This window comes from Aythya fuligula, chromosome 1, assembly GCF_009819795.1.
Source record: "Aythya fuligula isolate bAytFul2 chromosome 1, bAytFul2.pri, whole genome shotgun sequence".
Lineage (NCBI taxonomy): Eukaryota > Metazoa > Chordata > Aves > Anseriformes > Anatidae > Aythya > Aythya fuligula.
The window spans coordinates 112,361,462-112,373,622 of record NC_045559.1 but is presented as its reverse complement, the minus strand read 5'-3'; the positions used below and the strand labels follow the sequence as shown (position 1 = coordinate 112,373,622).

The window sequence follows — 12,161 nt, the reverse complement described above, 5'->3', positions numbered from 1 at the left end:
TTAATAAGCTCTTTTCAGAACTCAACAAATGATTTATCAAAGGAAGTCTAACATTTACTAAATGTCAGTGATTACAGTAAAATAGAATTTATTTTTCCTGTCACTGTTTAAGTATACTGGACACTTGCCCTTGTGTCCAGGGAAAGTAAGTGTATAGTATTAGATACTGACTTCCATCATGTTGGAGACTTTTTTTTTTTTCTGGATATTAAAAATCTCTACTGAGAGCAACAGAAATACAGCTTAAGTAATGCTGGATCTCTGCCTTTGAGATACTTTTATATGGTGAAACTGTACATATACTATAAATGTGATTTACAATATACACTGAAAATCTTTACATTCAAATATAGGAGTACTGAACTGGGTGTGCACTGAAAATCAGGAGCTAAATTTTAAATTTTCAAGAGATTTGGAACCTAGGATTTCTATTCAGGCTTCTCTAAAATAAATTGAGAACCTTTTCCCTGAAACTTTTGTATGGTGGCTAAACTCATTTAATAATTTGAATTGTTTTTATCATTTTCTGCTTGTTTTACACAACTTTTCCTTTAGATAGAGTCCTATCTATCAACAAATGATAAGAGAAAAAACACCACTGTCTTACTCCCATACAATATGGCTAAAATTTTGTGAGTACTATTTTTTTGTGCTGAGTATCTTGTATGAACAGTTTGACAGTTATACTACTCCTACAAGGCATATTTGAAAGTTTTATGCTAAAGGTTAAATGAGGCACTTACCATATTTCTCAAATTAAGCCTAAGCTCCATTTTGTGTCATGGTTACTGAAAGTCCTGAACCCCTAAGTGCCTTTTGTAAAAAGGGCTTTCTATTTTTCTAAAAATTTTATTCAACATCTTAAAAGTTTTGGAGTTCCCATGTAGTAGTTGCTGACATAACTGCACCCGCTAATAATTAAATATTCCCTGTGCTATAGTAGACTGGAAAAGCCTTCATGTATAACAGAGGAAGCAGAAATAGCTCAATTGTACCTTTTTTTTTTTTTTTTTTTTATATGCATAGCTTCATTAATTTCAGTGGGAGTTGCACCACATAATTAACACCAGAATTTAAACAGGAATCTGGATCCAATTTCTTCTTGATCAACCCACCATCCTCCAAGAAGCAACAACCTTTCAAGTTATTGTTTTTAATTTGTATGCAGACATTTCTGTACCAAGAAGTATATGCAGCCCTAAGTGAACTGACTTCTCGTCAGCTGTTGAAAAAGAGCCCTCTTGGATCACAAATCAAAACAGGGATTCAGCCACATGCTTGAGAATAACTTAGAAATTTTACTAGTGTAATTATACCACTATAATTTTAACTCCACTTTTGGCATTCTTACCATGAAATAAGTACCCATGCTGAGAGTTGCTGAGGTAAAACTAACATGATTTAACTAAGCCAGAATACCAGTTTTGGTGTTTTTCCCAAACTTGACATTTCCACAAGAGTCATGGGTTTGTTCTCTTACTGCATGACAGAGTACTCTTACCTTATGGCTCTGCTCTCATCTCTGAAGAAAAGATTGCCCTTTTCCATTTTTAGAGCCTACATCTGTAAGAAGCCGAAGCATCAAGGGAAACAGTTGGACACAATCTTTTTATCTTCATTTGTAATCTCAAATTCTGCTGGGCTGATAGCTGCTTTCTTGGTACCAAGAAGTAATTTCCATACTTGGAGATTTACAGGATATTATCAATTTTTTTTCTATCCCGTGTCTCAAACATGGTTTTCATCTCTCTTGTTGAGGAAGAAGGTAAGCATTTGGTTAATTGCTTGCAGGCTTCCATTAAAGTTGTCAGCACTTTTGTGGAGTTAGAGCAGACAGTTAAGCAAGTCTGCAGTGCAACAGAGCACAGTAGTTTTTTGCCCACTCACATTCAGAACAGTTAGTGGAGCTGGACGAAAACCTGCTTTTGCCTTCCTTCAAGGAGAAAAACCCAGGCATGCCCTGGGAAGGATTCCTCATGGGGAGTTCTCTTGTGACCCGTTGCTCTGTGCTGCTGTGGAAGGGCAGCATCCCAGGACTGCTTCCACCCATCCAGCACACGGGCACGTGCCAGCATATCTGCCTCAGCTGGTGCGACAGGATCCCCTGCACTCCGCAAGTTCTCCAGCCCTGAAAATGCTTTACAGTCCTTGCATTCAACGCACTTAAGTCAGTGCATTCATTTGGGATGCTTTCTGGCTCACTCCTCTGTGCTAAGAGAGACCTATCACACATCTAAGGCTGTATATCATACCGGAGTGATAGTAGCTTTCTAGAAGGCCCCTTCATACTTCCTTACACTGCCTCCATTCATAGCAGCCTACAACTGCAACAACAAGCTCCGTCCTTCAGGCATCACGTTTGTTAATTCTTGCCAAGGAGCTCTGCTTTCCCACTTGCACACTGGGTGCAGCTCAGGCAAACAGAGTGAAAATCCCGAGATTAGAGCTCCCCACCTCTGGCAGCCTGCTCAGAGTTCAGCATCCCACCATCCAACCCTAGGAGGAACTGGTCTGTAAAACATCATGTCTATGCATGGCTGTAGTGTACCAGAGTAATCTTTTCCCCTGTTAACCTGGTGCTGCAGTGAGGAGTGTTCCCTCCTGACCTTTACATAGTGCAAAGATCAGCTGGTGCCCAGTATGGGAAAGATGGTTGCAGAAAAGATATTTCATTCACAAGCATGCCTTTTTATACCAAGAAGTTAACAGGTAGATCTGCTCCTTGTTTTCTCATTGCCTCTATTTCAGTAAACAATGAAGGAAAGGCATCTTAGAGCCAGCATAAATCAAAGAAAGACCAGTACTTTGAATAGACCGTCATGCAGAAGGTATGCAGTCCTTATCAGCAGAGTTTTGCATCCTATCTCTGGAAAACCTCATCCATTTTTTACAACACTGGGGAAGCTCTCTTCATGCATGCTATGTCTTGCATACTTTTCTTTGGGCTTTCTGATCTGCGTTAATCTCAGAAGAGTATGCTCCTGACAGTTACTACTAGTTCTGAAAAGACAAATGCCAACACCTGAATGTTTACGTGTACCCCGTGATATTTCAGTATGTTTCCTAATCCTTGGTACAAGAGGTTCTTCAGAGAAGAGGAGCAAGTACTCATCATTCCTAGCTATGCTGAAGACCAGTGAGCAGAGCTGCTATTCTGTGCTCAGGTCACACACTCCTGTGTCACAAAGGTGTGACAGAGATAAACAACACAGAGATACAACAGACAATGCACATGGACTTGTCCATGTGAATGACAAAGATATTTTTTGTAGATTAGCTTGATATCTGCCCTGTGTTCTGGCCTCAACCCTAATTGCAAATACTCTGAGGCATGAGTTGATTTTGTAATTACAAGTTTTTCCATTATTTTCCCTCCAAAAAACAATAGTAAGACAATATGGTCTTCATGACCTCTTTAGGGGATGACATTTTTTCAAGGAAGATGTCATATTACTTCATAAGTAAAACCTGGGGAACGAGGTTTTAGGGGGTCAGAAAGATGGGTGGAGAGAAACCAAAGCCTTTTCATGGATTTCCTTAATATTCTTCATGATTGCCTGAGTTTTATCATGAATTGTAGCACTAAGATTCATACAGATAATACAGACTGGCCAACACATAACTTATGAGAAGTGCTAATACTTTGGTACCCATGGTAGTAATGCATCTGTTCAAGTATAGAAAGGAACATCCCTGACTAAGAAGATGGTTGTCTTCTCTGAAGAGAGTTTCCTTACTGATGAGTAGGCCAGCTGGAAAAAAAGTGGAAGAAGCTTTGAAACCAGATTCTGAGGCGGCAGCATCTGATTTGCAGGCAGTTTTATCTGCTACGTGCTTTTCCAGAGCTTTGATGGCTTGGCATGATCATCTTAAAATCTCTGATCTCTCCAAAAGAAACTATTTTCCATAGTGAAAAATGTCTCTGGCCTACGGCATTTTTGGCAGATGCCTCTATGGATGTGATGTGGAATAGCCCTAGCATCCAACCCGGTTGCCAGATGTCATATTTGGCATTGCCTTTGGACTGAAGATAATGATGCTAAGCAGATCCTCTCTGCTTTGAAGCTTACTAGCTGTCAGTTTTTCAGTGAACCACTGAAAAAAGCAACAGTTGACAATGTAAGGAAGATCAGATGCCCCTTTCAATTTGAAGCAAAAAGTTGCTTCCAAAGGTCCAGATTTCTATTTTGCCAACAGTCGCAGCAAAAGTACAACAGGGCTAATTCTACCTCACGAGGAAACAAACTTGGGAACAATTAGAGATAAATCCTCTGCTTGCAATGGCTGCTCTGCTTTTCTCTCCCTATTCTCAGCACTGTGTGTGGACTCCAGCAATGATCTCTGACCTGGCCTTAGTTTGACCATATTCTTTTTTCCTTCCTAAATAGCAGAACTGTAAGGGATCTTGCAGAGAATTAATTGTACCAAGTCACTTTTCATCAAATACCCAGTAGCTAAGCATCCATTAAAACACATCTCCACTCAAAAGAGAACCCACATATTCCAACTTAAGCAACAAAAGCTTAAGTACAAGTAGAATCGCAAGGAAGACCTGCTGGTAGTAGAGCTCCATTTTCCTGGTCACAAGGAAATGGTGAAAGTATGCATGCATGATGAAAGAGAAAAAAAAACAGCAGTTGCTTGTGGCATTTTGTTGATTTTTTTTCCCCCTAAACAGATTCCTGTGTAATTCTTCTGGGAGCTATCTACCCACATCTACCAACTGATGGTAAATTGCTTGTCTGATGCTGTGCTCACCAGGCTTTTCTGGCAAATTTTATGGCCGTGGTCAGTTTTACAAACTGTTCTCTGAACAGGCTGCTCTTTCCACATCCATTCTCAGTATATCTGATGGCAACCTCTGAGTAGGCAGAGGTGGGTCTACTTTCTCAATCAGTCTCACAGCATCCATTAGTCTGGAAGCAGAGAATAAAAGCTGGGCTGACATCTGTACACACAGGATAGCTTTGTTCCTGCAGACTTACCGGTGGTGGTTTACTTTTATCCTTATACTTTTCAAAAGATATAACTTCTTTCTCACCCACAAAGACACAGCATCTTTAGAAGGGACAAAACCATTCCTAAAACATCTCATAGAATCACAAAATAACCCAAGTTGGAAGGGACCCACAAAGGTCACTGAGTTCACCTCCTGGCTCTGCACAGGACCACCCATGTGTCAGACCATGTGTCTGAGAGCATTGTCCAAGTGTTTCTTGAACTCCAACAAACTTGGTGCTCTGACCACTTCCTATCTCTTCTGGTTTAAAGCTACCCCTTTTGACATCCAGCCCACAACAGCAGCAAAAGAAAGCCAGCACATTAAAGGAGCTCAGGGAAAAAATAAAAAAAAAAAAAATAAAATAAAATTTAACCTGTGCTAAGCTGTAAGAAAAGCTTCAATTTTACTTATTTTCAACCTAAATACAGGACAATAAAGTAAAATATGACAGTCAGCTAGGTCACTTCAAATGGTCCCATGAAGGACGGAACCCTGGGCCAAAGTTATTTTGTGGTAGACACATTCACTCTCTGATACCATCTCCTCTCTCTTGTAGTAAATTCATATTTTAACATCTGCAGATGTTCCCTTCAGATCTGGAATATTTAATGTTATGTCCCTACGAGAAAAAAAATGCTCGTTTCTGGTATACAGAGAATTTTGAGCCTATCTTTTCTATTTTTTTTTTTTTCTTACTAATATTTTTTATTTATTTTTCATTACTGCTACCTCCATCACATCCATAATGAAGTTACAAGAAAGAAATGTTTCCATCCAACTTTATAACAGTATGTCAAACAGCCCCCATTGGTGATTTTTAAATTATCAAAATGGTGTATGCAGATCAATGTAATGTATATGAGATCTAAGGATTAGAGTGTATCTTTAGCTTGTTTACATTATTTACAGCTTTGAAAGGTTATTTCTTATAGGCTGCCACCTCAGAGAAATCAATGTCTTCAGTGCTTCCTTCAAAGTATTTGAGCTAACCGTCTGCACAGAGAGGTGACACAATTGATCGGGGGGAGCACTGAAGACATTTCAAATGAAGCAGGAAGACAGAGCATTTCATTTTGTCATGCCGTGTAGTAACTGTAAGGTACTGACACTCAGAATGACTTCATATTCAGAAAGGACAACCTGCAATTTTTGTGGAAACACATCATGTTTATTTTAATTTCTGTACGTGAACTGAAGTGCATTTGTTTCTTTCTGACTTCAGTGATGACTTACCTCAGTAATTCCACTACACAGCTCAGTGGCCAGTATTGAAGGAGGTGGTATGCCCTGTTTTAAAAGCAATTCTGGTGACTACATTTTTGCAACTGATGTTTGATAATAGAATCATAGAATCACAGCATGGTTTGGGTTGGAAGGGACCTTAAAGACCACCCAGTTCCAACCCCCCTGCCATGGGCAAGGACACCTCCCACCAGACCAGGCTGCCCAAAGCCTCATCCGGCCTGAACTTGAATACTTCCAGGGATGGGGAAACCACAGCTTCTTTGGACAACCTGGTCCAGTGCCTCACCAGTGAAGAATTTCTTCCTAATGTCTAATTTAAATCTACCCTCTTTCAATTTAAATCCATTCCTTCTTGTCTTATCACTGCACTCCCTGACAAAGAGGTCCCCACCAGCTTTCCTGTAGCTTCCTTTGGATACTAGAAGGCCTTTTTGAAGTCTTCCTTGAACCTTCTCTTCTCCAGGCTGAACAAGCCCAACTCCCTCAGCCTGTCTTCACGGGAGAGGTGCTCCAGCACCTTGGTCATCTTCGTGGCCCTCCTCTGGACCCACTCTAACAGGTCCGTGTCCTTCTTGTGCTGGGTCCCCAAAGCTGAACACAGGGCTCCAGGTGGGGTCTCACAAGAGCAGAGCAGACGGGAACAATCACCTCCCTCGCCCTGCTGGCCACGCTTCTTTTGATGAAGCCCGGGATATGTTTGGTTTTCTGGTCTGGAACTGCGCATCGCAAGTTCATGTGGAGCTTCTCATCCGCCAACACCCCCAGGTCCTTCTCCTCGGGGCTGCTCTTGATCCATTCTCTGCTCAGCCTGTATTTCTGCTTGGGAGTGCCCCAGCCCATGTGTAGGGCCTTGCACTCGGCCTTTCTGAACTCCATGAAATTCGCAGAGGCCCACCTCTTGAGCCTGTCCAGGTCCTCTGGATGGCATCCCTTCCCTCCTAATACTCCTAATCAAGTGCTTATGGTAAAGGGAAGTGAGATAAACATGCAAATACTATAAACATATCAGATGTTACATTTCACAGTTTCTGATTTTCTGTATTTCCTGAACATCTTGTATTTCCTATTTTCAAATTACAGTTACAAATATTTCCCAGACACCCCACAGTTTTTCTTTTCCATTTTTCTTTTTTTAAAGTGACACCCACCTTCATAACTCTGTGCAAGATTATGCCGGATGATGTTCACTGGCTGCTCAGGAAGATTTTTGGATGGTGACTGGCTGCTGGGTACCAAGGAGTTGGCATAATGCCACTGGCATTCTCCATTTGTCTGCAGCGTACTCAAGAAAAAACGAGCCACTTCACAAGGTGCTCCTTGAGACTGCCCGAACTTAGAAGGCAACATTTGCTTTTTGCTACTGAAGACATGAGATTCGACAGGGAAGTGTCCATAATGGTAAGAGAAAGGCAAGCTATATGACGGGGCATATAAAAGTTCACTGTTTTCTGAATGGAAGTTTTGTTCTTGAATGGTGGCAGCGTTCACTGCAGGGCTGGATCGCCAGTTTCCCACCTGGCTGCATTCCAGTTTGTCTGTTTGGAATGAGCTGTATTGCTGGGGGAAAAAGGAGGGTAAGAGAGTTAAACGACCAATTTTTATATGAAACCGCATAACATATCATACAGGCGCCCAAAGCTGGGCCTCCTTGAACTGCAATCTCACTGGCTACAGTGGCTTACCAGTGCATTTGAAATTCCTTGTCTTCACTATACCTAACCTTCACTTAACATGCAAACAAAGAACAATTTTGTCATCCTAATGTTAAGGGTTTATTTGATAATTTGCCAGCTGGATTTTAGCTAGTGATTGTAGGCAGTTGTAAATACCAGCGGGCATAAGTTTGTTGCAGAGCACAGGAAGTTACTGATAAGTGCAGTGTCAGACCATTAATGTGATGTTTTGACTGAAGTGTATGTACTAGATGCATTCAGTGCCTTTTTTTTTTTTTTTTTTTTTTTAAGGTAATAGTAACCTCTTCCAACAATATTAATTGCATAGCTCCCTTTCGCATCTAGTTCTAGCACACCCAGTGACAGATATCACAAATCCCACTCCAGCACTCTGTTTGCTAGGATTCCTTTCTATGAAGCATTCTCCAGCATAAGGAAACTGCCAGTGTCTATGTGATGTTTAGAGCTCTGCACATCAACAGTGAATAAGATGTATTTTATGCTAGCTCAAATTTTCACAGCACAGCTGTCCTTAATACATGGCTTTCTTCTTCTGACCAAGAAAACACATTGTTTTTGTTTTGTTTTGTTTTTAAGGACTTTATATCCTCCAAATCCAGAAGTCTTTCTGTTTGTATCACTTGCCAGAGCTGTTTTGTACTATTTATGCTGTTCACCCCAAGAACATAAGGGTCTGGTTGTATTCTGGCCTACAAGGATGTTCTTGCAGCAGAGCATGCTGTAGTCAGCTTTACAGGAAGTTCAGTTCCAGAGGATTTCTGTCCTGGCTCAAGGACTCTAACACAATAACTGACAAGTAAATACTGCTGAAAAAGTTACCTGTTGTGGGTAAGGCGTTGTTCTGAGTTTTGCCTTCATTTTGTTACTTTTGGGTTTTACTATTTTCCTTGTTTCCTGCGAGGTAGATACTGAGTTTCTGCATGAGAACTGTGACTTAGAAATGGTAACCTGGTCCAGTGACAGCTGAAGCTCCTTATACTCAATATCTCTGAAAAAAAAAAACAGTCCAATAGATTACATACTCAAACATACCACACAGATCCAAAATAACTCATTGAAAATATATTAACTTTCACAATGTTTTCATTCTTCCAAGAATGAGTGTGCAATGCTAGACTGGGGATCATAGAATCATAGAATATCCTGAGTTGGAAGGGACCCATAAGGATCATCAAGTCCAACTCCTGGCACTGCACAGGTCTACCCAAAATTTTAGACCATGTGACTAAGTGCACAGTCCAATCTCTTCTTAAATTCAGACAGGCTTGGTGCAGTGTCTACGTCCCTGGGGAGCCTGTTCCAATGTGCGACCACCCTCACAGTGAAGAACCTCTTCCTGATGTCCAGCCTAAACTTCCCCTGCCTCAGCTTAACACTGTTCCCATGGGTCCTGTCACTGGTGACTATGGAGAATAGGTCACCTGCCTCTTTTGGTCTCTTTCCTGGCTCTCACAACTTGCTCCGAGGAGAGGTTATAGGAGCAATGTTCCTCTCCTGTCAGCACAATGTCCTTGTAACTAGGCCATCGGAGCTGCAATATTGTTTTTCTCCTCTGTTTTGTTCATTTTTACTTGTTCTACATACAGGGCAGATCTACAAAGCAGGCTAAAAAAAAAAAAACAAAAAAACAAATCGAGGACAGACTATGGATCATTTATTGAAACATAAATTGATATATTCTTGATGATTAATGGTCTCCCCTTGTTTTGTCTGTAGCAACAATGGAGCATATTTTTGAAACAATAACTTTAAAATAAACAAACAAACAACGATAACAAAAAAACTACTTCTCTAACACTTCCTATCTAGAACTCTTTTCCATTGCTTTTTAATGGTGAACAACCTGGAAGTAAATTTGAAGATTATACTGTTACGTCCCTGGCATAGCTTCCTCTTTTTTATTCAAATCACTTGCCCCAGCTCATGGGACTCAATCAGGTTGCAGGACGGAGTCTTTCCTTAGTGCCACTGGCTCTCACATCTGTGCAGCAATGACTGCAGTGTTGGCCAATGTGTCCAGGGCTGCATACCTACTTCATGTAGTTTGAGAAAACATCCTGTGGTGGCTACCTGGTCATACACTTTACTTCCTCAAGGTCGGGTAGCAGAAACAGCAGTATAATATGCAAACACATATGACCCTACCACAAACATCATGCAAACACAATTTACTTCCAAGCCAGTTAAGGAACGGACAAGTGTAGACAAAAGGGTGTATAGTTCCCTGTTTTTTTCTGCTGTTGTTCAACAAAAGCAGTGCCCTTTATCATCTTTTTTTTTTTTTTTTTTTTTTTTTTTTTTTTTTTTTTTTTTTAAGATACTCTTTTGAGGCACAGTCTGTTCCACTGTTGCTTATCTCTCTTATTCTGTGCAGATTTCTGTCTCTCTCAGGTTGATATCAAAACAGGAATTTTGTCACCTTCACCTTTATGACTGAACCAGAATTCATAAACTGCATGCCAAACCTCTGCACATTCACAAGCTCAGTGGGAGCTGCTTGGCATTGTGAGAAGGTTGTTTCACCCCGAGTGCCTGCAACCCAAGGCTAGTGAGGGAATCCTCCGTGATTCACCCACTTCTGTGAGGAGTAAAGCTTCCTACCATTTCTCTGTTTGGCAAACTGATGCTGTGACCTCTGCTGGGTAGCTGTAGCTCTTGCTGTGTCAGGACAGCACCACTGAAGTTCTGATGCCAATTACAGAACCATTTCCAGGTCTAACACAAAAAGCTACCAGTGGTACTACACATTCAAGAAGATGGTATATGAAATAAACATCAAAAATACTATCTCTTTTTAGCTCAGTGTGCTTCTGTAGCTAAAAGAGGGAGGATATGAGGAGAGAAAAATGGCTGCAACATGCAAACACAGAATGATACTGGAAGACACAAATAAAGCAAATGTAAAGGATTCAATTAGTAATGAATCAATTTCTGATAACACGTAATGGTACAAAGTATTTTGACTTACGTAAGGACATAATTGACACTCACTATGCAGTGAGGCCGTGATGAACGGCTGTTATGCACAATGGTAGCATAGCTCTGTACCCAAACCCAGCCTCCATGCTTGGACAGTAGCCGATAGTACTTGGTTGTGACTTGGCCTTTCACCAGCACTGTGAATAAAATACAAAAAAAAGCACTTCACATTGCTTGCACTTGTGACCACTTCCTGGAGAGATTTATTTGCAAGGGAGGGAATTTTCTCCCTCCTTCCCCTTTTTTAGACCTCCTTCTCTCACCAAACACAAGATAGCTTCCTTGCAAAGATATCTGTCCTACTCTTTTACATCTTTTCATGATGTCACTATGTTGTTTACAAGTAGCATGTTCTCAACTATTAAGGTTTGTATTCTTTCTTTTCCAGTTCACCCTGCTCTCTTTTGTACATTCAGCAAAAAACATTTATTATTTTTAATCTTCTAACTGAAAATGAGAAGTTCAAGGCAGCAGAAGTATTTTGAAGTGGACACAACTGCCTTGAACTTTTCCAGCATATTTGGGAAACACTTTTGATATTCATACCTTCAAAGATAACTGTATTTTGGAGTCAATTTTATGCTATAATGCTTTTTCCTATGTAAGCACTACATCTTGAAGGTTGACTTAAAAGAGAAAAATTAAAATGCTATTTGGTTCTTAAGCACACAAATAAAGACAGGGCCAGAGATATGAATCAGTTATCAGCTAGATTTCACTAAAAATGTAATGTTCTAAACACCAGCTTGGATTCTCTGTGAATAAAGATGTTTTGGCATATGAGTTGTGCAGCATCTTTAAATATTTAATCTAGCCACAAATCTTTCTGGTCCAGTGCCAAGCATTTATCTAATGATTCACCAGAATATACTTCCCAGCCTTCAAAGATTCTTTTTCTCTTGTGTGACCCAGAAGCACGTCTTTACGGAAATCAACCTTCTTACTCCCCTATACAATTAGATATTTATTTTAAATTAGGAAATAAGAGATTGATTTTGATACTCAAACTATTTAAAAAAAAAGAAAAGTAATCAATAGCAGCAGTTCCTTGTAGCTTTGTGTAATACATTATTACGCAAAAATTATATTTTTGTGTAATTCCAAAAATTTGAAAAAATGGAATTACTGCTTTCCAATGTAGGATTTATACTACTTTGAAATCATTATCAAAGCTCACTGTAATTTTGTTCTCTTGGTATACATGCTAGGTGCAGAAACAGAGCAGAAATAAGCTGATCAAA

General features: G+C 40.2%; 1 protein-coding gene across 1 annotated transcript in view; it reads right to left on the bottom strand.

Annotated features, from left to right (window-relative positions):
* The window catches only part of SIM2 (SIM bHLH transcription factor 2), a 55,514-nt gene that overhangs the window by 1,106 nt on the left and 42,247 nt on the right, over positions 1-12,161 (bottom strand). The window contains exons 8-10 of the mRNA XM_032207874.1: positions 10,910-11,057; positions 8,761-8,929; positions 7,396-7,804 (exon numbers count right to left, since the gene is read on the bottom strand). Coding sequence (XP_032063765.1) covers positions 7,396-7,804; positions 8,761-8,929; positions 10,910-11,057 — 726 coding nt within the window. The remainder of the gene's footprint in view (positions 1-7,395; positions 7,805-8,760; positions 8,930-10,909; positions 11,058-12,161) is intronic.